The 25,752-nt window shown below is 37.1% G+C and overlaps 4 protein-coding genes across 9 annotated transcripts in view; 1 reads left to right on the top strand and 3 right to left on the bottom strand.

Annotated features, from left to right (window-relative positions):
- Window positions 1-5,051, bottom strand: part of LOC104787761 (DNA polymerase zeta catalytic subunit-like) — a 10,284-nt gene extending 5,233 nt beyond the window's left edge. The window contains exons 1-14 of one of the 6 annotated variants that reach the window (XM_019246055.1): window positions 4,949-5,051; window positions 4,607-4,810; window positions 4,373-4,455; window positions 4,228-4,282; window positions 4,070-4,122; window positions 3,837-3,949; window positions 3,715-3,757; window positions 3,560-3,571; window positions 3,146-3,286; window positions 2,880-3,060; window positions 2,710-2,801; window positions 1,003-2,629; window positions 592-792; window positions 50-393 (exon numbers count right to left, since the gene is read on the bottom strand). In XM_019246055.1, the coding sequence (XP_019101600.1) occupies window positions 50-393; window positions 592-792; window positions 1,003-2,629; window positions 2,710-2,801; window positions 2,880-3,060; window positions 3,146-3,286; window positions 3,560-3,571; window positions 3,715-3,757; window positions 3,837-3,949; window positions 4,070-4,122; window positions 4,228-4,282; window positions 4,373-4,455; window positions 4,607-4,718 (3,057 nt within the window). In that variant the 5' untranslated portion in view covers window positions 4,719-4,810; window positions 4,949-5,051. Of the gene's footprint in view, window positions 1-49; window positions 394-591; window positions 793-1,002; window positions 2,630-2,709; window positions 3,061-3,145; window positions 3,287-3,506; window positions 3,576-3,714; window positions 3,758-3,836; window positions 3,950-4,069; window positions 4,123-4,227; window positions 4,283-4,372; window positions 4,456-4,606; window positions 4,811-4,948 lie in introns of those variants that run through there. The other 5 variants (XM_010513391.2, XM_019246054.1, XM_019246056.1 and 2 more) reach the window with 5 other exon arrangements.
- On the bottom strand, window positions 7,074-10,063 carry LOC104787762 (receptor protein kinase-like protein ZAR1). Its single transcript, XM_010513392.2, has 2 exons — window positions 8,460-10,063; window positions 7,074-7,882 (listed from the first exon to the last, which is right to left on the bottom strand). Exons 1-2 carry the CDS (start codon window positions 9,955-9,957, stop codon window positions 7,218-7,220), a joined length of 2,163 nt encoding a protein of 720 aa, XP_010511694.1. The 5' UTR covers window positions 9,958-10,063; the 3' UTR covers window positions 7,074-7,217.
- On the top strand, window positions 12,543-13,466 carry LOC104789675 (glutathione S-transferase T3-like). Its single transcript, XM_010515336.1, has one exon. The coding sequence runs from the start codon at window positions 12,543-12,545 to the stop codon at window positions 13,464-13,466; it is 924 nt and encodes a 307-aa protein (XP_010513638.1).
- Window positions 17,153-20,602, bottom strand: LOC104787763 (G-type lectin S-receptor-like serine/threonine-protein kinase At1g67520). Its single transcript, XM_010513393.2, has 8 exons — window positions 19,364-20,602; window positions 19,126-19,239; window positions 18,973-19,029; window positions 18,652-18,881; window positions 18,359-18,569; window positions 18,049-18,286; window positions 17,808-17,961; window positions 17,153-17,724 (listed from the first exon to the last, which is right to left on the bottom strand). The coding sequence occupies exons 1-8, from the start codon at window positions 20,520-20,522 to the stop codon at window positions 17,404-17,406; spliced, it is 2,484 nt and encodes an 827-aa protein (XP_010511695.1). The 5' UTR covers window positions 20,523-20,602; the 3' UTR covers window positions 17,153-17,403.

The raw sequence follows: 25,752 nt of genomic DNA on the forward strand, positions 1-25,752 counted from the left end.
CTTTTACAGATTGATTAGCTTCATAAAGAAGAGGGTTAAGTTAAAGCACCTCTATACTCAGCACTGTAAGCTGTTGCCCTGCCCCCATGCTCGCAGGATCTCGGAATCCAATTTGACTTAAGGGAGTGGGCCCTGATGTCCCATCAGGACCTGAAATCTGAGACATCTCTTGGGAAACACTAGTCTGAAAGTTAAGACTATTTCCTTTGTGTTTCAGATCTATATCAGACTCTGTATAAGCATTTGATTCTGAATTCTTATTATGGTGCTGCATGTGCTCAGACACAGACATCACATTAGATGCAGAAGCAAGATCAGTGAAACTCGCCCCATGATCAATATGCTCATCTCCTAATGGTTGATTTTTTGAATAAATTTCAGAGTCTCCTGGACCTGCAAATTTTCAAAAAAGTTTAGAACAGAAGTTATCATTTTCACTTCTTTTACTAGCATCTAACACTTTCTCGAAAATCATAATCAGTAAAAGTACCATTTCCGCAAGGAAAAACGCTTTAAGAAATGTATATCGAACCTCTTAAGGAGATGTAAATTGGATTAAATTAGGCAGTGCAGTGCCTTCCTACACAATACCTTTGTCATTCGATATCCATTGTAAAACAGAATCCACAGGAGGCGGCGACAAGGCAGGGGTCAGTAGGTAAAGGTTGGAACCGTCATTGAGATGATGGAAGGGAATACCAATGGAAGCTCCGTCGAACAAGTGTTTCTTTTCATCCTTGTTGAATTCAATGTCCTTCAAGGGAAAAAATGGGATCTCCTTGGAATTCCGCTCTTCCAAGAGAACAAAAAAACAACAGGATGTCAGAAGTATCTCATGTCGGAAACTTATAAAAGATAAATAAAGGAAAGCACAGCCAGAGAGAAGTTCTGCAAGAACTTGAGCTGACCTAACTTCAATTTTATAAATGTATATTTCAACAGCATTTGTATTAATTGTAAAAGTAGCAGAAACTAGAACCAGAAAAAGATGAGTAAAGGTACCATATCCGCCATGCTGTTTTTCTCTAGCATGATGAAACTGAGCGGGAATTTCATTAGAATGTGCAGAATCCTGCAGTCCAGCACTTAAGCAATCGAGAGAAGGAGGCTTCTTGTTTAAGGTTAGGCATATTAATCTTCCTGTCTCATCAATTCCATTGGCAGTTGACTCGTGCTCCACCCCAGGTTTTTGGACATCATCTATTTCAATCTCAACAAGTTTATTGCTAGACACCAATGTTTCTGAATCCATAGTTTGCGGATCCTGACCAAGTGGAACAGTGGTAGATGAAAATTTCCTTGAAATTTCATCACTGCTTTGACCTGCTGTCTCTTTAGCCGAACATCTATCAACAGAATGAAGTTCAGATGACTGAGTGGATATATTACACTCGCAATTCCCAACACCCATAGGAGATAAAGTTGGAGGGGCATCGCCATAATCAAATTCACTTAATTCTGCAGAAAGAGCAGGACCTTGTTTTTTTGCCTCAGCTCTCGAGGTGCACTCCTTTTTTTTCCCGGATCGGGAATCTCTGGTCTGTGGTAGAACCTTCCTACACTTCATATGTTGTGAAACAGGCGAGTCTCCATGGCATAACCGTTTTTTTCTCATCAAGTCCCGCAGAGAACATCCAGCCAAAACGTTTCTGTCGATCGTGTTACAAACATCTGCTTGATGTTCTTTGAGTGGAACATTATAGTCTGTCATCTCATTCATAGGATCTGAACTAATCTTTGTTAAACCAAGTTTAACACTAGCATTTGTACTGTCAAAGTCCTTCTGAAGATTTTTGGTCAGTGTAAAAGGTAAAGGTCCCCATACTGAGTTGCTAGGCTTGTTGCTCTTAGAGAAGCTCCTGTTCTTATTCTTATCACTCTTTCTGTATCTTTGGAATGAATTTTCGCTTTCTCCATTTGAAGTGGAGATATCTGGAACATCACTAGCGACTACTGTTTCAAGAGATTGTTTGTCTGATGAAGATATAAGATTATGGCTATCAGGATTACTAGGTAAATCTCTTTTTGTTGAACTCCCAAAGTCTGGTAGATCCTCCTGAGAATCAAGAATGTCTTGACATTCCTTTTGGGATTGGCTCACATAATCTGTACTCGCCATTTCAAGAACCTTGTTCATGGACGCTAAAGGCAAAAGAGGACTAAGGATAGTTTCCCGGAGGATTTCATCATCAGAGTTTATGTCCTCTGCAGCCTGGGATGAGGCAAACCACTTAAAGAGACCCAAGGCTTCAGCATCTTGTGTTTCAGCAGGTGTCCCTCTGTCCGTGGGTGTTGTGATATATTCATCATTTCCCATTGATGCTTCTCCACTCTTATCACCAAGAGGAGAAAGCTGTTCTGATGCAGGATAAATACTGCGTGTACCAACCATATGATTCAAAACCTGCAGATCAGTAATTTCAGGTTTGGCATGCATATCTGGACCGGCTGACGATACCGCAATAGGATTCATATCAGATGGAGACAATTCAACTTCGTTATGCATTTCTTTAAGTTTAGTCTTAAACCCAGCATAATCTGACATAGTCTTCAACACATCAGCTGCAGAAGGTTTGCCCGGATCAGGAGGTATAGGTGCATCATGCATGCCAGTCCTTTCATACTCCTCCTGACACAACAGTGACGAGGTCAGGCAATGTGATACCAACTAAATAATTTCAAAGTAGAGTCAAGAAAGTTAGAATAAACCTCCCAAATTGCCACAAGCGACTGAACCATGTTCGTATCAGACTGGGCTTGTGAAAGGGAGTTGTACATTTTAAACTGTTGATTGAGAATATCTACAAGAGAAAAAGCTAGTTCAAAGGTCCGTTCATAAATGTAACAAAAATAATTATATTTCGTTTCAGGAAAATTACCACTAACAGTAGCATCTCCCTCAAGTTCACAGAGACTCTGACGTCTGTAATGGTCCCTATGCTGGCTCTGACTCAACGGTGTATCAGATTCTTCGAAGGGCTTCCACATCCATTGACCTGGGATTGTTGACAAGCTCCAAACAGGAAAACTGACGCTTGCAGCAGCACTTAAATTTTCCTGCTATAATGTTTCATTATTGTGAAATAAAGGTAGATAAAAACTACAAAACAATCTATTTCCAAACTTCAAGTATTTGAAGATCCACCTTTGTAGTAGCCACTTTGTCAATCTTTCCCGCACAATCTTCCAAATCAAATCTCCTTGGAACGAAATGGTGAGGCACTGGATTACGGAACTTCATCTTTGATATATGCACATGACCCATTCCATACAAATTATAATCAACCTACAGAACAAAATCACAGAAACTTCAGAAGCGGAATGCAGACAAAATGTCGTGGAACTACAGAACAGGGAAAGGGAAACATTAAGCACCAGTTCAAGCTCTCGAAAGTACCTAGTATATTATCAATCTGGAAGTTATGTTCATATCTGACATTGCTAAATTTGGCAGAATACCTATTCACTAAACTATTTCTTTTGAACACATAACAACGAGAAATTACCAGAAACTGGAGAATAAAGGGAATATGAGACTCGTAAGGCTGCAAAATTTTACCAAGAACAGCACCTGACTAGAGACAGAGAGAAAAAAAAAACGCTCATTACAAAAGAAAGACGAAATGTATTATCAGTATACAAGTTTCACCAATCTCTATGCATCATACATAAAGTAAAGAATAATGGTGGAGTGAAATCATCAAGATATCGTACCAGAAGAAGACTGGCAGCACGAGCCACATCGGGTGGATGGTAGCTATAATACTGTTAAGGTGAAGAACTAACAAACTGCTCAACAAAAGGGTACTTGACCTAAAAGTAAATATTCAGGATACAGATAAATCTTAACAAATGCCTCCTCTGTTGAATGGTACCCATAGAACTTCTTTGCTCTAACAATCTCACAATCATGGACATGTTGCCTTTTTGAAGCAGCGTTTCCCTTAAGCTACAAGTCCATATCAAGTATCATCAGGAAGGAAATACTGATTGAGACACATCTAGGGAAAAAACAAAATTCAGATAGATACACAAACAGAAACAGCTTATAGGAATGTAAAATACACACCTTTAATGCTTTCTCCAACTCAAGGGATACATCAAGTGTACTACTTCCATCAACTGAAACAAAACAAAACAAAAGACATGAAAAATGTCAATGGTGCTCGAAAAGCTAACTGTGCTACATTTTCAAAGTAGAGTTATAAAATAGGTTATGCCTCATACCTTTATGCTGCTCAAGTGGAATCTCTGAACATGGAATATAGAGATATGGTAAAGCCTACAAGACAAACAAGGTTTCCAATCTGAGCACCTGGCAAACAATCTTTTTTCTTTCCTCAACAACAGATTAAGAAACTAAGAAACTTACACGATGAATGTGCAAGCAAGTCTTCTGACCAGCAGGTGTAGAGCCATATATCCTTATAACAGGGACTTCATTTACCTCACCACCTTCAAAATCGCAGCAACAAACCAAAGAGTAACAACAAGTCAAAAAAAAACTTCCGTTTTTATCTATGAGAAGACTATCTAATGAAACTGGAGCACAATCTCAAAACGTTGAAGCTTTTAGAAGATATGAAGGGAGAGATTTTGCCTTTACCTTGAAAGCTACTGTAGCAAATATCAAAACCAGGGATCGGAGAAGCCATGTAATAATCGATCGAAACAATCCGTAAGCTGAATACATTAGAACCGGACTGAGACTCATCCATGGCTGCTGCTTCGCCGAGACTTTGACGGAACCGCGAAGTCTGATTTGGCGCCAGTACCCGCCGTGGTTTCTCCAGTAAAGGTCAGACAGAACCTGAAACCGGAAAATCAAAACCGATTTAAACCGACCATTCAGTTCTAAAATCTTTGAACCAAACGGTTTTAGTTCGGTTCATTTTGTTTTGACATTTATAATCAAATTACTAATTAAGATGAAGACGTGTTCAAATACCTTCTGTGAATTCGCTCTCTCTTTCGTCTAGTTTTCTTCTATTCTACCTCGCCGCGACGCCGCCTGATTTATCCCGGCTGCTACTTAACCGGTCTCCGTCAAAAGTTGCCGGTTGTAAAATGTGAAAAAAGCAGAACGAAGCAACCAACGTTTAATTTCGTGGGCCTAATAATTTAGTGGGCCTATCTAAACTTTTAATTATCCATTATGCTTTATTGAAAATTTGTAAAATTTACCCCACTTAGAAAAGTTAAAACTTTTTTTTTTTGTCAAATAACCAAAAACCAAAGTAAATATCAAACACAATTACGTAATCCCTTCATGGGATGGGATCGTTATATTTCCTAAAATGCCAAGAAAAAAAAACTAATAAATCATTTTACATGACAATTAGCATTTGAATGTCTAGAGGTGAAATCCAAGTTTGAAAACTAAAAAGATTGTATGATTAAAACAAACAAACAAACAAAAACTCGATCAAAATCAAAATTTCAAGTATGGTTCTTGGAAAATATCAGATTCGACTGTGGAGTGTGGAACTGGGTTGTATGTATCTGACATATGCTCTACCAAAATTTATGATGAAGAATGCTATAGAATTATTCATCGTAAATATTGGTCACCCCATATTTATAATAGTTTTTTGTAAATAATGTAAAGTGTATTTATTATACATTTGTTCAGAAAACTGTATGTTATTAAATAATTCTATAGTATAATAGCTGTTTTTTTTCTTAAACTAATAGTGAAATTATGATAAAAAGTACTTAACATAATAATTCTGCATAAATCATTTTTTTGAAAAATTAGTTGGCTTACAAAATCATTTATTTTTGTATTCTTTAGATTTCTTAAAATGTTGCACTTATCCGGATTTACCGGCGGCTTCACGTAATCAAGATCGATGCGCGTCAGCTCAAGAACTTCTCGGACGTTAAAGCCAATATTTTCAAAATTGCCAACGGCAACGATAGAGAGGACATGTGTAATTAGCCTTGTTGAGAGCAATTCTAACATTCTTAGTGAAGTAACAAGCGTGAGATCTAACTAGTAAGCATGGTGAAGAGTATAAAGTTGATGCTGCCGTTTATGCCATTGATGAGAAAGCTGGCTACAAAATACCTCTAGACATTTAGATATATGAAAAAAATAATTAAAATGCGTAATACTTGATTATTCATTGTGTGGTTCTTCATTGCGTCTTTTGGAAATAAGGTTTGGTGCAGCGCATTAAAAAAACAAATGTTGGCTAGAGGGTGAAAGTTTCAGAGTTTTGTGGTTATGTCTCAGAAAAGTCAGCTTATTGTCACAATGAGAAAAATCTATCAAAAACCATCATTAAAATGACACAAATTTTCACAGGAAACAACAATTACCCTTTCTTTAGGCTAATGACTGATTTCAGTTCTAATAAAATACTGCAAATTCAGGTTTGAACAATATGAAAAGAGACTATCTAATAAGGTGGCCAACATACACAAGAATTTAGAGATGGTTTATGACATAATAATATTTAGGAAGAACCTATGTGATGGAACAATAAAGAGCGGTTTGGAAATGCTTTTACGACAAAGAATACTATAGAATTATTCACCGGAAATATTGGTGACCCCACATCTATAGAAGAACAGTTTTTTTTGTTAATAATACAAAGTGTATTTGATGTACGTTTCTTTCGAAAACTATAACAAATAGTTATTTTTTCTTAAACTAATAATGAAATTATGATAAAAAGTAGTTAGCATAGTAATCATGTATAAATCATTCCTTTAACCAAATATTATTTATACGGGCAAAGATTTATAATTCGCATCCGCTGTTTTTCATGGTGCGTATGTGTCATGGCTTCTTTCAAAGTACTGGATATGTTGTATTTGGCATGTGCATAAGGAAGCTAACTATAGATTAGCGAACAATAATTTCTCTCTTTAGGATTTCATAGTTTTGATTTCTCTGTTGAGGCTGTTAACTCTCTTTTATATGATGATGCCAACGGGTCTGCGCGTCTTCGATCCGTTTGGTTGTAACTGGTTTAGTTTTCTTTCTTAATAAATTGCGGGATACTTCGTTAACCCGTTTTATCTGGCCATACACACCTTCTACAGCTTATACGGTAAAAAGTGGATACTGGTTACTCATAACAAATAATTAATTATTCAATTGAAAAACAAATCGGTCCCTAGACTAGGGAGTGACGTAACGGCCTCGTGTAAGAACTATCAAAGAGATACAAAACCTGAAGAAAAAAAAAAGAATAATAATAATTGAATCAGATTTTGTCGATGTTCTCAGAGACGTTCTTCATACGTGGACGGACTTCAGGGTCACCTTCGGTACAAGAGAGAGCTAGATGAAAGACGGACAAGACTTGTTGCTTGGCGTAAACTTCTTGAAGCAACATTGGATCCACCATGTCCGACAACGGAGTCTCCTCTTCAAACCCTTTCCTCACCCACTTCACCAAATCCGGTACCTCGACTACCAGTGTGGACGACGAGGAGCTTGGCGGGGACGAATCAGGAGACTTCCCGGTCAGAAGCTCCATAAGCACAACACCAAACGAGTAAACGTCCCATTTTTGAGTGGGTCTACCTCCAGGGAGTCGGGCCTCAGGTGCTTTATAGCCATTAGATCTATCCGAGGGTTTGATAGAAGTGTAAGGTAGAGCTCCGCCCAAAAAACCGCCAGCCGAGGAGGAGGAAGGTTCATTGGAGGAGGCGGAAGGCGCAGTGATTGTGATGAGACGTGTGAGACCAAAGTCTGAGATGTAAGGAGTAAAAGAAGAATCAAGAAGTATGTTAGAAGGCTTGACGTCGCCATGTACCAACTTCCTTGGACTACACTCGTGTAGATAAGCTAGCCCACGCGCTGCTCCTTTAGCAATCTTTAGACGCGTTGACCATGTTAGGCTCGGTGATGGTTGACCGTTCCTCCCTATTCACACACCCAAACAAAAAAGTATCAATACTAAAACAAAATAATGAGTTACGATAAGAAAAGGACGGGTCAACTAGAGGATCAGGGAAGTGGGTGGGTATATAAAATCATTACTCGTAGCCCACAAGTAATCCTCTCTCATCATTGTTTCCACACTCCTTTTTTTTTGTTTTTAACTAATTACTTCTACACTAAGGCTCTACCACACTAAATCATACTAACACTTCAATTTGTTATTCGTACATGGAGACTTATCTTACAAGGTATGTCTCTCTTTTACATGTTACTTGTCTAAAGTCTAAACTAAAAAACAAAAAGATGCCTAAAAGAGAAAGAAATCTTGGTTCAATAGGATATTGGAATGTATACACATACACACACAAAAAAAGGGTATCTTTCTTTGCCACTGAATAAAAACAAAATAAGATTAAGACCCCACTAGGCACACAAACTATCTCAGATCTAAAACCTCATCTCACTAATGTCTTGTCTAGGGTTGACAAAGTCAAAGTCAACCTACATTCTTAAAAAGTCAATAAGAAAATAACCAGTGGAAAAAGTAAGGTTTTTTTACCTCTAAGAGCATCGGCTAAACTACCATTGTTGACAAAATCACTGATCAAAAGCTTCTCATCAGGAGCCCAATAATAAGCTCGTAGCTTCACCACATTAGGATGTTTCACTTTCCCCATAGCTTGAACCTCCGCCACAAACTCCTTATACCTCTGTTCTCCTCCTTCCCCAAGTCGCCTCACAGCTACAGGAACTCCATTCCCAAGCACTACCTTATACACAATCCCTAACCCACTCTTCCCCAACACATAAGCAGAAGCTCTCAACAACTCATCAAGCTCAAACGAGAACCCTTTATCAATCGCAACAAGCTCTCCATCTCCTTTCCATTCTCCTCCTCCTCCTCTCTCATTCTCCTCCGCTTCTGAATCGTCTACTTCTTTCGGAAACCCCGCGATACAACAACAAGACTTCCCTTTCTCCGAACCACCACCACCACCGAGCTTCTCGTTCCCTGTGCAGCTACACCCTCCTTCAGAGTCTTTTTTCTTCCAGTACAAGTAAACTATCACTAGCCCAATTAAAGCTACACTCCCCGCATCAGCCACCGAGATCAACACGATCAACCCCGTGCTCAACCCTCTTCTAGAATCCGACTTATTCACCGGCGTTTTCCTCGTCTCCGACGAGTTCTGATCAGAGTCTTTACAAGACTTCTGGAGAGGGAAACCACACAGTTTCGGATTATTAAGAAACGCGGTTGGTCCTTGGTTAGAGAAAGAACCAGACTGAGGAATCTCGCCGGAGAAATCATTGTTCCGGAGATCAAGAGAGACAGTAACCGGCAAGTTCCCTAAAGATTTAGGGATTTCGCCGGTTAAGTGGTTAAAAGAGAGATTAAGAGTACCGGAGAGAGACTTAAGCTCTCCGAGATCTTTAGGTATCCCGCCGGTGAATTCGTTAGCAGAGAGATCAAGCTGAGCTAAATTCTTCAACTCCGGCCAGATTTCACCAGGAACCTCACCGGAAAATTTGTTAGCGGCGAGGATCAAACGCTGAAGCTGTTTACACTTGTTGAGATCCGGTGAGAGTGTTCCGGAGAGCGAGTTGCTAGACAAATCGAGGTTCTGAAGCTTCGCGGGTTTACAGATGGAAGGAGGGAGAGCGCCGGTGAGGTTGTTACCGTAAAGGAAGAGACTATGAAGCGACGTCGCGTTAAAGAGCTGAGTAGGGATCGAACCGTGAAGCTCGTTGTTATGGAGGTTAAGACGACGGAGGTAAACGAGGGAGCCTAGCTCTGAAGGGATGTAGCCACGTAGGTTTTTTCCGGCGAGTGAGATTCCGACGACGCGTGAGACGGAAGTGTCTGAGATGTTCATACATGAGATTCCGGACCAATGACAAGGATCGGAATCGTTTTCGTTCCAGTCGGAGAAAGAGGAGGAAGAGGATTGATCTACGGCGGATTTGAGTGAGAGTAAAGCGACACCGTCGGGGGAGAGAGAGTGTGATGGAGATGTGTTGAGGAGAAGGTGGAGAAGAAGAGAGAGAAGGATCATCTCTATGGAGTTTTGTGTTTGGAATAAACAGAGAGAGAGAGAGAGAGTGAAGGAGGAAGAGGAGTTAAAGACGATGTTGAAGGGAAGGTGACAAGAGAGATTGGTTGGGGTGTATTTATTTATGTTAGTTATACTTTTTTATCATATTGTAAATCAATTTTAGACAATAACATCAATTATTTATTACTTCCCTAATTATTTTAACGTTACCATTTTTTGTTATAATGTTTGCCAAACAACTTAACTGCCTTCTAAATTTTGATTAGTGAATCTCGTATTGATATAGTATGGGAATATCTTATTTTCGTTGTAATTAATTATGACAACGATACTAAAAACGGTGTAAAACAAATATTCTTAGTTTTTTTTTTGTGTATCTACATTTTACTGTTTTTATTAAACTAATTATATATATCGTTTATCGTTTATTTATTTTACTAAAAAAACCTTATACCGTTTTGTGTTATTATTGATTGCATCCAAAATCTTGTATTAGTATAGTTACATTGATAAGAGATGGATTCATCATTTTCTAGTGAGTATTGTAATTTGGACACTTTCGTGAAGAAAGGGTAAAAAAATATGACATGTGGAATTAATTGCCACAAATTAAATTAGAAAATAAGTGGTCCTCACAAACATGGATTTTAACCTAATCCAAGCGTAGATTAGGGTGATAAACAGAGGGATTAGGTGTACGGAATACAATTTGTATCAGTAGTAAACTCCTTGGGAACTGTTTACTGTCCTGTCCTTCGCTTAGCCGCCGATCTAAATTCCATGCCCTTTGACACGTGCTTCGTGGTCTCTCAAAGTCTCTAAAATATCATACTACTTTTTTTTTTTATACTACTCAAAAGATTTTTATTTTCTAACCAAACCCGTTTGTATTAAAAAGAGACAATAACAAACCCATAAAGGGTTGATCAAAAAGATTAAAAAGAACTTTCAGTAATTGACAACGACGAAACTTAGACTGTATTTGGGTTGTGTTTGTTAATGTCATCATTAAAACACGCTTAGAAGCAAACTAAAGCATGAGACCATCCACAATGGCGTGGATTTGGCCCGTCCCCAATATTTATTGGATTTAAATTTAAATGAAAAAAGCCCAATATCTGAAAAACGGTTCTTATTTGGGGACGTTTTTTTACCGTCCTCTTCGCCACGTGTAGCCGTGTGATTTGTTCTCGAATAAGCTAGGTCTAAAAAAAATGTATTCGGGAGACAAAATCATCCCGAGTTCTTTCTTCTCCCTCTTGACGGCGACCACGAAGGCGATTCGATCCTCCACGACGTTCTGTTCTTTTCACCGGAAAATCTTGCCAGATTAACGAAGCCGATCTTCTGTCGCATCCGAAGCCGGTCCGATCTTCAATACCTAAGACGTCCAGCGGTTCGATCTTCTCTCCCGAAGCGATCTGTCCCTGTCACCCGAAGCTTGTCCGGCGGTTCGAGCTTCTCTCCCGATGATATCCGTCTAAATAAGGTTAGTCTTCTTCCCACTACATGAGATTTAACCTTGATTGGCGCCGATTATCGAATTAGGGTTAGGGATTTGGGATTATCGAATTAGGGTTAGATAATTAGGGTTTGCGAATTAGGGTAATTGAATTAGGGTTATTCAATTAGGGTTAATTAATTGGGGTTATTGAATTAGGGTTATTGATTTAGGGATATTGAATTAGGGTAAATGATTTAGGTTATGTTTCTTTGGTGTTTTTTTTGTTTTTTTCATTTGTTCGATGGATCGTTATGTCTCTGTGTGAAGATCGAGTTGTGTCTGTGTCGTTTGTCCTTTGCTGTAGTTGTTGATCTTATAAACATGTTTGTGTCTTGGTCAAAATTTTTTTAAAACATTGAGTATCGTTAAACTTTGGTTTTTTTTTCTTAAATGTTAAAGGATCATCATCTTTGTGTCTCGGTCTATTTTTTTAACATTGAGATAGGTTAAATTTTTTTTTATCAAGGTTTTCAATTTGGTGATTGTTGTGTCATTGGTATGGTTGGTAAAATGTTTTTGACATTGATTTTGATACAACTTTTGGTTGATTAAGATAGTCATTGTCATTCGTATGATTTTTGGATAAATTTTTTTAACAATGTCATTCGTATGATGTCTCGCATTGATTCGTATGGTTGTGTTTTTTTTTAGGTTTCTCATTTGGTAGTTGTAATGTTTACTTGTAATAAATTGGTAGCATTGTTGTGTAGTTGGTTGTATTTAATTTTAGTGTTGTTTGTTCATAGTTTCTTGTTTAATTTGGTAGTTGTAATGTGTACTTGTCATAAATTGTGATTAGACATTTGTTGTTTGGTCTTTAAGTTTTGATAGTTATTGCAAGTAAGGTTTTAAACCATAAATCTCTTTCATTTATCTTCCCTTTCTCACTTGTAAATGATATTCACTTCTCTTCTATACTCGCATCTCTTATCTTCGCATTCCTTCTCTTCTATACCCGCTTCTAATCTCTGCTTTTCTCTTCTCTTCTCTTCGCATTGATCATCTTCTATACCCGCTTCTCTTCTCTGCTCTTATCTTCTCTTCTCCTCGCATTCCTTCTCTTCCTTATCCGTTTCTTCCTATGGATTCTAATAATCCCTTCTTTCAGTCTTCTTCTTACTTCAACTTGCTTAACAGTCAAGAAGAAGGTGGTTTAAATGATAACTTTCATTGGGAAAGTTATCCACCTTCTGGACAGAGCTCACAACCTTCTCCTCACAGCTCCCAACCTTCTCCTCACAGCTCCCAACCTTCTCCTCACAGCTCGCAAGAAACACCAAAAGAGCGCAAGGAGAGAAAGACATGGACACCTGCTGATGATGAAGTCTTGATCTCCGCATGGCTCAACACTTCAAAAGATCCCATCGTTGCAAATCAACAAAAGGGAGGAAGCTTCTGGAGCAGGATTCAAAAATACTATTGTGACACTCCTCACGCTAGAAACGGTGGGGAACAGATGCTGGTGACACATTGCAAGCAGCGTTGGCACAAGATAAATGACCATACTAACAAGTTCTGTGCCGCATTCGCAGCTGCGGAGAGACAGAACAGCTCTGGTCATTCTGAAAATGATATCATGAAGAATGCACATGATATCTACTTCGCTGCCCATAACAAGAGATTCAACCTTGAACATTGTTGGTTTCGTTTAAGGTTTGAGCAGAAATTTCTATCCCTTAACACTATTAACACGACCCCAGCTCAGCCTGCAACAAAGAGGAAACAAGCTGGTGAAGGTTCGCAGTCATCAAGCTGCAGTGTTGAGGAGTCTGAGAAGAGGCCAGAAGGGATCAAGGCTGCCAAGGCGAAGAGGAACAATGCTCAGTCCACAAACGTGAAGACTCTTGCTGAGTATAAGAGCATGTGGGATGTCAAGAAAGAGGAATTAGCTGAAAAGGAGAAACTACAGAAGCTGGCCATCCTAGACACTCTCCTAGCCAAAAAAGAACCCTTGAGTGCGAGTGAAGAAATCATCATGAACAAGATAGTGTCCCAGTATTTCTGATATTATAGAATGTGTTTGTTGTTTGTTTTTCTTGCTTAGTACTCGGCTTATGTATTTGATTTGTATTCCCTGGTTGTTTGATTTGTATTTCCTGTTTAAGGAGAATCTATGATATTATACATCTGATCTAATATGAAATTATGAGAGGCAATTTTCAAAATGAGATTTAAATCATGTGATTAATTACATCATCATGTGTCTACAATTAAGTAATTATATTCACCATTTTGGTATGTGTTTCTTTTCCCGACCAATGTACGCAACTGTAAAATATACATCTACATCATACTTGTTTCTGTCATGTGGTAGTTCGATTTTGTAGAGTGGACCAACAAACCACCCGATCACGTACGTACCACCATACATATATTCTATCGGTACGGTGTCTATACGTAACACATATGTAATTGATTCAAGAACATCGAAAATATACCCAACTTCAGTAGCTCTTCGATGCTGAAAAGGACACTAGTTAACCATGTGTCATTGATTCAAGAACTATGAATTCAGGTCCATTAACTTCTTAGTTGGAAAAAAAACAATTATGGCTATGATTGGTAGTGTGTATTTTAGAAAAAATAAAAAATAAATAAAGAGACAAATAATAACTCTAGCTCCACCAAATTAACCAATCAAGTGAAAAAAAAACAGAAGATTTTTCTTCTTCCCAATTCCCTCAAAAAGGAACAAAATCAAATAATATTTTCGAATACAAATTAGAAATTACTACATGGTGAAAAAAATTGGCAAATTTTCTCTCCTTTTTCTTATATTTTCCTCCAACCTTTATTACTATAGACAATATATGTGAAAAGGAATAAAGTAGAAAAATGAGTATATAGATTCCTAGTTATAATGATGATTTGGATTATATATTACAAGTTTTACACCAAGAATATTAATGATGAGAACAGCATATATATTGAAAGAAGATGATGTACTCATTGATTCCACCATTTGGATGAGTTTCTCTCAAGAAACCGTAATCCTTTTGCTTTGCACCCAAGTCATGTTCTTTTCGATTATCTTAATCGTTAGGTCTGTCTTGTATTATTTTCTCTTTAGAAGAACAGAGGTAGACCCGAGAGCATAATTTTATATGAAATAAATCAATGAATAACAAACTTGTGTATTTTATATCTAAATCTGAACTCTGAGGCCAAACAACATCTAGTAGCTGGTTTTCTACTAAATTTATTTATATAAAATTGTATATGCTGCAGATAGTTCAGTATCACATTAACTAGAAATAGGCTCACACGATGCGCGAGATATATTTAATTTTATTTTTATTAATTATCATATATTTTAAATTCAGAAATATATTTTTTTAATATGAAAACTATATGATGATGCCTTCTACAAAAACTATGTTATGTTTAGTGACTTTAGTGCAGTGGCAGGACTCCATTTGTAGAAGGCATCATCACATCCGGGATCGAGTCCCGGCTTCTACGAATGTAGGAATTTGGCTAATGGGCCGGCCAGTTGTGGGCCAATGGTTGAGAAAAAAAACTATGCTCTATTTTAGAGTAAAAAATAGAATATAAATTGGAGATAGTCTTAGCACACATGAGATTTGTGTAGAGACCATATATCAGACATTCGAAACGAAATTATTGGAAATTGTTTACAAATATTACCAAATAAATCTCATCTTTCCTTACATCTTTTCCAAAGCTGTAATATATGGATGCGATCAAGACTTATATGATCGTAAAGAAAAATAATTGATAAATATTTATCTTTTTGCGAGTGGTTTTACAACTTTATATATTCTTTAACTCAATCTTGATATTTGATTTTCTTTTTGACTCCACAATATGTTGCTACGGTTTGATTTTCTTCAGTTAGCCTCCTAACAAATATCTTGTGAATTAGAAACTCTATATGAATGCTTAGAATGTGTTATACTTCTATGATGATGGGTTATTTCTCAGTCATTGTCTCTATTATTCATTATGTTCTTTTAATTATCAGAAAAATGAACTCTCCAACATTTCAATTGGTGTAGATGGAAGGGAAGAAAAAATTAGAAAAATTGATATCAACAATAGATACATTCCAATTATTTTTCTGATATAACTACATTTCTAGTTTATTTTAACTTACATCTAAATGCTTTTTCTAATTAACTATATAAAAACGTATACTATCTATATGTTGACTTTTTCATCAGATTTTGATGATTTTAAAATAAGATATATGAGGAACAAAAATCTGACCGTCTCAAATTCATCCAATCAATAAACTAAACTTCTAAAACTTGAATTTTGTACTATACTAATGAGATTATGAATCTAGACAATATGTTTTACAAGGTAACATAAGAATCACCAATGATTAGTGTTTACTCTCTAATCTTGTAATCACCCTTAGTATAAAAAATTGGAATAATGCATATTAAAATATGGCTCATATCATAAAAATTTATGAAATATCTTATACTATATCTCACATTAAATTTTGAATAAAATTCATGAAAAGAAAAATGTGTCAAATTTAATATTTTTAGATTCGATATATTATATCTATTTTCTAATCATTTTATAATAAATACTATAATTACCATTAAATTATTTTGTGAAACTATTGTTTCCTAGTATTTCATGGGTGATTAAGCAATTATGTTATTTTTCTTTTCTTTTAGTACATACGTTTTAAAGACAGTCAAACTGTAACTTATAGAATATTAAATATAATTTAATTTAATCTGAGTTTTGTCTTTAATACAATATATATGATTATTGAATACAATGTGATTTTTTAAATATATTAGAACATATTTTATATTTTTAAATTAGTCTGTCATAAATTAATTTGGCTTCAATTTTTATTTTAAAAGTAAAAAAACTTTTTTTTTTGTTTTAATTGGTTNGCCAATTAGATGGAAAATTGTTCACATAGGTAATTGGAAGCGACTCCACTCTAGCTCTGCGCAATTTGGCTTCACTTTTTATTTTAAAAATATGAAAACTTTTTTGTTTTAATTGGTTCGATCAATAGTTTCATTTTTATCTGAGTTTTGTCTTTAATACAATATATATGATTATTGAATACAATGTGATTTTTTTAAAATATATCAGTACATATTCCATATTTTAAAATTAGTCTATCATTAATGAACTTGGTTTCAATTTTTACTTTAAAAGTATGAAAACTTTTTTTTTGTTTTAATTGGTTTGATCAGTAGTTTTATTTTTAAGTTATATGGTATATGCTTTTATTAGAAAATATATTATATGTTAAAACTAAAAAGTTGGAAGAAATATATTTTGTAGCAATGTGATTTTTTTTTAAAAAACCAACTATACACCATATAAGATATAAATAAAATAAAGTATGTAAAAATTATTTAATTTATGATTAATGAGAAAGATATGTGTCACAAATATAAAGCGCCAAGTGTCGTATTGACAGACAAAGTTAGAGAAAAAAATTTCTCATATTATATAAGATAACATTAGATCTAATCACGATGTAATAAATGGCAAAAAGAAAAATTATTTCTCAACTAAAGTTTTTTTTTAAAATCACTACGTACAGTAGCTTGGATTAGTAGCAGCTAGTTTGTTTATAAGATTGCTTTTCAATTTATATATAGAACCTTAAATATTACAGTATTGTTACTTATTTCACATGTTATCCTTTGAATAGGGTCTTCTTTTATGAATTCAGTTTAGAAGAATATGTATAAGTGATCCAATTGTCAGTCTTCTTTAGGAGTCGCATGAGTAGTGGATCAAACAAAATCTGGACACTCGAATCATCTTATGTATGAAGATACTTTATATACCACATGTTTGAGTAAGTGTATGTAATCCTAATTCCCACATGTATAATCCGTGTAACGAACTAACGAAGTAATTAAACATTTCAAGTAACAATGGGATTCACATACTATAATCAATTTGCTTATATTCCTATTTTTTTCATTTCACCTTGCTTCCATCCCCGTGATAGTAACTCTATTCACCGTTACATTTTCCAGCTCCAGTGGCTCAACCTCCATCTCCGGAAAGCTTCTCCGGGGGCCATCATAGAAAGCAGGCTCTTTAGGCAAAGAAAGTGCATTATTGCCTTCGCCGTATATCATCGACACAACGTCTAACATATTTGGTCTATCTTCTGCGTTTTCTTGTACACACAACAGAGCAACTTGAACGCATCTCAACACTTGAGGGTAATCAAGCGCAGAATCTCCCAAAGACAGATCTATCACCTCGGAAACTCGGTTGTCTTTAAACAGATTCCACACCTGAAAAACAGAGTTTCAAAGATCCAAAGCAAGCAAGCAAGATGAGAATGTTAACAAATGAGAGAAAGAAGTTCAGCTTTTACATGAACTATGAGATTCAGAGGTCCTTCTGAGTCATGGTGGAAGCTATTGTTCTTCCTCCCACAAATGATTTCGAGCATTAGAACTCCAAAGCTGAACACATCTGATTTAGCCGAGAATAGTCCTTCTCTAAAGTACTCCGGAGACATATAGCCACTACACATAAATATCAAATACAAGAAAGTCTATTAAAATCTTGATACAAGAATCATCTCATTTGTTTTATAGTCAGTCTTAACTTACAATGTGCCGGCAACTCTTTTAGTATTGGCTCTGGTTTCTTCCGCTCCAAATATACGAGCCATTCCAAAATCCGATATTTTCGGATTCATATCCTCGTCCAACAAAATGTTACTGGCTTTGATATCTCTATGTATCACTTTCAACCTTGAGTACTTGTGAAGGTACAAAAGCCCTTGAATTATTCCTTCCATGATCTTGAACCGTAGCGTCCAATCCAGAACGCTTTTCCTCAAGGGATCTGCATAGATTTGTTAGACATTTTTCATATGAGTTATCTATAGATTTTCTGAACCTTTTAATAAAAGCTCACCAAAAAGGAAGTAGTCAAGACTCTTGTTGGGCATGTACTCGTAGATCAACATTTTCTCATCCTTCTCGATGCAGCATCCTAAAACCTGAACAAGATTTGTGTGTTGAAGTTTCGCAATAAGCATAGCTTCGTTCTTGAACTCCACTAAGCCTTGCCCAGATGCTAAAGATAGTCTCTTGATAGCCACTTCTTCCCCATTTATTAACTTACCCTTCAAGAAAGTAGCCGAAACGTAAAAAAATTTTTTTGCTTAAGTTAATATAAAAAAAAAATATGAAGAGTATGGACTATACCTTATATACAGGACCAAAACCTCCTTCACCGAGCTTGTTTGCATCGGAGAAGTAATCTGTTGCCAATTCTACACTTTCAAAGCTAAAAATCTGAAGCTCGTTATTATTCTTCCTTTCACTTCTCTTGTGTTGGCGTCTCCTATCAATTCCCAATTCACGTAGTAACATTTCTTGGTCTAGTGTTGAACCAACCCTCAGTGATAAAAGTCTCCTCCGTATGAAACCAATCACTAACATTTATTAATAGCCAAAAATCACATACATAATTCTCAACTCAACATGGTTATTTTTAGACATGCTTATAAAAAAAAATTTACGTACCTTGTGGAGTGATTTCTCTCCATAAAAAGTAGAATATTCCCCGAAATATAACACTTGCTAGATTCAAAACAAAAAGGGTAAACTTGTTAGTAAGAAAAAATTTGGACAATTAGTGTTTTGAGTAATTCTGATACAGTTTTCCTACTAATATACCTTTTACTTTAAATTTCTTCAACACAAGATAGATTATAAACCAAATCATAGGTATCATTAGGCACAGTGATGCCACAACAATATACCAAGCTTCCACCTTTTTCTTCTGTAAGCCTAGCACATATCAATATTCCAGAAAACTTAAGTGTTCAATAGATTTGATGCAGGTAATAAATTAAGCGCCGCCAAAACAAAAAACAAAACGAAAACAGATTATATATTTCCACAAGTTATGTACCATTTACACGGATGTATATTGTCCTAGGTCTATGAGAAGACGACCTGTTGTTAGTAGGACGAGTACTCCAGATTTCGCATCCGGTACCATCTAGGTTGGCTGAAGCATAGGGAAGACAAGAAGAGTTTTGTACACATATAGCTTCGCAATCAACTAAACTTAACCTTCCACCAGTCTCATTAAGTACAAAACCATTGCTTGGAGAAGAAGATACTGTCACTCTAAAAGAAGTGAGCCCATATGAGTATGGCTCATCCGAGACTACATAACCTGCTGCCAAACAATTTGGATTCCTAGAACTTTGCCATGTAGGTTGCTGCTGATGAATCTGCGTTCTACGCAAAAAGCCTTGTTGGTTTATCATTATGGTGGGAAAAAATGTTCCGGCATCGTTCTGATCACCACCTGAATACGTAAAATATTGTCCACTCTTGGTTGAAACGAAGGAAAAGAGGAAATCACATTCGTTTAATTCCTCTACAGAAAACCGACCCTTGTACCAAAGCCCACTTGACCAATACATTTTTCCACGCCACAAGATGGTCAATACGTTTGTAATATTAGCATCCATCCCAAAGACAAAAGATCCAGAAGCAGGTAAAGTATCACCTAGCCATGATGTAAGTTCCCATCTCTTCCCGGTTTTGACATCGAACCCTAGTTTCATCCCTGGAAGAAGTGTATCAGTTGGATAATCGAAACTTTGCCACAAAACCCTCTTCATCGATCCATCGGGATCCATCTCTTGGAGCTGAAGGTTTCCAGAATCCAAAAGCTTTAAGGTTGTGTTTCTTGTGGTTTCCGTAGAGCTTAGCTCAAGAAGCATGTTTGATGATCCTCTTAAAATCCTCAATTTGCCAAAAGAATCCACTGTGAGGCTTCCAGAGTGGTTCGAGATTGGATTGTTACGGTTAGCAATCCAGACAGGTCTGTCCCGGACATCAGGATCAAAATAAAGATCGTTGAACCAAATCCCAAGATACAAGTTTCTTGAGTTCTTGAAGTTGAAAAACTTGAGTTTGAAGATTTTGAAAGCAGAGACGAGCTCTTGCCCTTCTTTCAAGTACTGGCCCTGATGAAGTGTATCTGTTTCACTCCATGATTGCCTTAACAAGAGAGAGAAAATAAAAAGAGTGAGAAAGATACCATTTGGCCACATACTTAGAGACAATCTGAAACTTTGGAAGATAGATTATACTTCTCTGAAAAAGTGGGTTTCAAGACATATATCTTTTGTGATCAAAGTCTAACTCAGAAGTTCAACTCTACGCTTGGAGACAAATTTGAAGTCTTGTCCGTTGAAGTTTCCGAGCTACTACAGCTATTACACAACAAATTAGCAACCAAGGAGGAGAAACTAATTAAGTTGTATTATATTTCATAAAGACAAAAAAAGTCTTTCACAGGTTCATATTCGTAAAGAATAAATATATATATAGGTCTCAATCATTTTCTTGGAAGAAAAAAAGAAGAAGCCAAAATCTACTTGTGTTGATTGACCAGAAAAATACTGTCAGGCCACAACCTAATGACCCTGTTTTACTATGTATGGAGACAATCTTATTTAGTTTTAATGGTTAGAAAGACTTTTAAAAAACCGTATATTTCACCGGAAATTAACTCATCAAGATAGCAACTATTAGTAAGGTCATTAGGGATTTTAGTTACTTTCACCGTTGCCCCGATCCTCTAAATGATCAAAAATAAATAACTTAGGTTACTATGCATCGTTTTAACTTAGGTTACTATGCATCGTTTTAACTTCTCGTAGACACCAGAGCTCTGGAGAGTTTTAAATTTTTGCGTGATCATCTTGTTGTATACTTGAATGATTTCAACTTGGTATCAATAATCAACAACTGTCTTTACGATTTTACTTGATTTTACTATTCTATCTTTTAGATTTTTTTTTTTTTTTTTTGATATGAATGTAAATATCATTAATCAATATGAAAGGTTTAGGATATAAATAGTGAATAGCCTAAAAGATTGAAACCTTGCCAAACAAAAAGAAAAAAACAAGGAAACAAAAGATATCTAGTAAGGAGATTCGGAATTAACGTAGCCAGAATGACATTAGATTGGTGAAGCGACGCCTGCGTCTTCTTGCAACGATTATGTTCCGTATCTCTCGATCGATGAGTTTGAATAGTGTTGGTGCACGGGTCGAGTTACGGTTATATATGAAGAACATTATTTCTCTGTTTCCAAATATGGAAAACAATCCCTTGAAGCCTTGAACAGTCACTTTCCTGAGGAGAGATGGAAGCAGTGGTAGAGGTAGCTCGTGTCCAAGATAATAGTTCAGACCAAGACCTGAACATGTGTTGGGAGGGACCAAATCTTGAGAGGACTAGTTTCCAGATTTTCTCTGTGTTAGGATTCACACCTGAAAGTAACTCCGAACACTTCTCTAAACCTAATCGAATTCAGCTCAAGAACTTTGTAAAGTAAAGAACAAGAAACGCGAGGCACAATTGTTAACCCAGTTCAGTGCAATTGATGTGATTACACCTACGTCTGGGACCGAATCAATCCGGCAAATTCACTATATGAGAAAAGGTTACAGCTCAGAACCAAGCTTTACAACAATGGTGGATCTCTCTTTCTATCAATCTCTCTCTCTCTCTCGATAACAGAAGATGAAGAGTTCAAACCTAATGAGATCGAAGAAGAAGACTAAAGTTTATGAAACGCAACGTTTCAGTTATATATGTAAACCCTCCACTGCAGTTGGAGACTTCACCTTGATCTTCTTCTCTCTGGTTTAATCAACAATTTCCAAACCAGAGATAGCCAACGAACCAACTCCTTAATTTCCGGTTTAGAACCAAACCATCATCAACCTAGAATTGAATCAGAACTAACAATCTCAACACTCCACCTTGATTCAGTTCCCCTTTCCTCTAACCATGAACTTGCACTTACTTGGATTTAACCTTCAGCTGAGATGCACTTCATCTCACTTGATCAGCTTTAGAAAGTCTAAAGCTGCATCAAACTTCTTGATTGGAATGCCTTTTGTAAGCATATCCGCAGGATTCCTCGATGTATGAATCTTCAGAACCTCAACCTCTCCAGACTCAACAATGTCTCTGATGAAGTTATACTTAGTTGCAATATGTTTTGTTCTCTCATGAAACGTGTTATTCTTTGACAGACATATTGCAGACTGAGAATCACACCAAACCGTGACCTTCTCTTGTTCATAACCCATGTCTTCCAGAAGCTCCTTGAGCCATAAAGCTTCTTTAACCGCTTCTGTGAGTGCAATATACTCAGCCTCTGTGCTTGACAGGGTCACAACCGACTGTAAACTTGATTTCCAGCTGACAGTATTCCCACCAACTGTAAAAACATAACCACTGGTGGATCTTTTTCGATCCAAGTCTCCACCATAGTCCGAGTCACTGAAACCTTAAATCTCCAGCTTGTTCCCTTTCGTGAAAGCCAAATTCAAATCACTGGAGCCTCTTAGATACCTCAGCAACCACTTCATTGCTTCCCAATGAATCTTCTCAGGTTTCTTCATGAACCTACTCAACACACCAATAGCCTGAGCTATGTCAAGTCTTGTACCTACCATTAAGTACATGATACTTCCAATGGCACTTGCATACGGAACCCGTTTCAATCAACACACTCTCGATCATTTTTCACAGACGCCAACTTGAAATGTGTTCCAATCGGAGTATCTGCCTCATGAGCCTTACTCATGTTAAACCGACTTAATACTTTCTCCATGCAGAAATGCCGTCTTGACATCCATCTGCTCCAGTTCTAAGTCATCGTGAACCACCAATGACATTAAAGTTCTGATTGATATGTGCTTCACTACAGGTGCAAACACCTCTTGATAGTCAATCCCTATTCTTTGCGTGAAGCCTCTAGCCACCAATCTGGCCTTAAACCTCTCAGGTTCTACCCCTGGAATACCTGACTTCTTTTTATAGAGCCATCTACAACTAATAACCTTCTGACCAGCCGGTCTATCCACTACATCAAAGGTCTCATTCTTCTTTAATGAGACCATTTCCTCATCCATACCCGCATCCCATTCTTTACTGTACTTATCCTCTTTTGCTTCATGATAGCACTGAGGATCTTCGCATATGATCTCTTCTGCAGTCATAAGTGCAAAAGCAAACTGCGAGTAATCAGAGAACTTCAGTGGAGCCTTGATTTCTCTTCTAACCCGGTCTCTAGCTAACTGATAGTTTCTGAGACTTGGAGAACTCCTTGGAGCCTTGACTTCACCTTCAGGCTCAAAGTAATATGAATATGTATCACTCTCATCAACTATAGTAGCTCCACCTCCATTAGAACTCTCTCCAATCAATCTATCTACATTCTTAATCTCTGTCAAGATCTTAACATCCTTCTTGACATCTGTTGCCTTCTCTTCACTATCCTTTTCGAAGAGATCTTTATACAATACCTCTTCGTGAAATACAACATTCCGACTAATCACACACTTTGATTCTTCAAGTAACCATACCTTGTAGCCTTTCGTGCCTTGTGGATAGCCAAGAAACACTCCTTTCAGTGCTCTAGGCTTGAGCTTTCCCTGATCTTGATGCACATAAGCAACAAAGCCAAATCTTCTCAAGTGTTTATACCCTGGTTTCTTGTTTAGCCACAGCTCTTCAGGTACATTGTGATCAATCGCAGATGCAGGTGACCTATTCACGAGATAGGCTGCAGTGGCTGCTGCTTCAGCCCAGAAACGTTCTTCTAACCCAGACTCATTCAGCAAACATCTTACCTTCTCCATAAGTGTTCGATTCATCCTCTCTGCAACTCCGTTTTGCTCTGGAGTGTAAGTGCAAGTTCGATGTCTCTCAATACCATGCTTCTTACAGTATTCATCAAACTTCAAATTGCAAAACTCCAATCCATTGTCTGTTTTGAGGACCTTTACCTTCTTACCAATCTGATTCTCAACTAACTCTTTCCACTCGCAAAACCGATCGAATGTTTCGTCCTTTGTCTTGAGAAACATAAGCCATACCTTGCGAGTCTTATCATCAATGATAGACAGGAAATATTGCTTACCTGACAGTGACGGAGTCACATTCGATGAACCCCATAAATCTGCATGAACATATCCTAATGCATCCTCAGTATCGTGTCTGCCCACATTGAAGCTCAACTTCTTGGACCTTCCCATTACGCAGTGCTCACAAAACTCCAAGTTAGTGACATCTTTCTTCTGCAATAGCCCTTTCTCAAATAACACTCTCATACCGTTAAGACTCAAATGTCCAAGCATGCTATGCCACAACACAGTGCTATCTTTCACATTCTCAGTGTTGCAATTCTCCCTAATAACAGTCTCACCATTCAAAATATACAGACCATTGTTCAAACTCCCTGACAAAGCTGTTTTCCCATTCTTGAAGTATCTCACTTTGTCGTCTCCACCTTCATGCTTATATCCTAGTTTGTCAAGAGTACCCGTCGAGATCAAATTTCTCCTCAAGTCTGGAACATATTTAACATCGTTCAACACCTTGATTGAACCTCCTTGTATGTTAACGCGAATAGAACCTATTCCCTGTGATACCACAACTCGATTGTCACCCAACAAAATAGTTGTTTCTCCATTCTCTTGAAAACTACAGAACCAATCTCTCCTAGATGTCATGTGAGATGTACACCCAGAATCCAGAATCCACAAGTCTCTGACCAACTGATTGCTGACACTCAGAGCCTCCGAGAATATCAACTTTTCTGTTATAACTCCAGCTTCATTCTGACCCTCACTTTCAAACTTTCGCTTCCTGACATAACAGTCCTTCTTCACATGCCCTTCCTTCTTGCAGAACCAACAAGTAACTTTTGTTTTTGGAGTTCGACCTGCTTCTACCTCTTCCCTTAGAGCCATTCTATTGGCCTCTAGTCTGAGGTCTTCCTCTTTCAGTTGTGTACAACGCTGCAGATGATCCTTTCTCAGACTCTTTCGACTCAGCTAGCACCCTCTCTAGAGACTTAGCTGAAGAAATCACATCCTGAAGCGACAAACTCTTGTTACCATACTTAAGTGTATGCTTAAGCTGACTGTAGCTAGCAGGCAAGGAGTTTAACAAAAATATCGCTTAAACCTCTTCAGTGACCTGAATCTCCAAGCTCCCTAACTCTGCAACAATCTTCAAGAAGTCGTCTACATTCTGATCTATAGTCTGAGCATCAATCATCTTGAAAGAATAAAAGTTCAACTGCACAAAGATCCTATTTGGCAAAGAGGTTTCCATGTACAACTTATTGAGCAAAGCCCACATCTCTGCAGCTGTCTCACAATGATTTACCTTTCGCAGAACCTTGTCCCCAACATGATTTATGATTAGTGTCAAAGCTTGTTGCGATTGATCGATCTTGACTGGATCTGG

Source organism: Camelina sativa, chromosome 5 (assembly GCF_000633955.1).
Source record: "Camelina sativa cultivar DH55 chromosome 5, Cs, whole genome shotgun sequence".
Classification (NCBI taxonomy): Eukaryota; Viridiplantae; Streptophyta; class Magnoliopsida; order Brassicales; family Brassicaceae; genus Camelina; species Camelina sativa.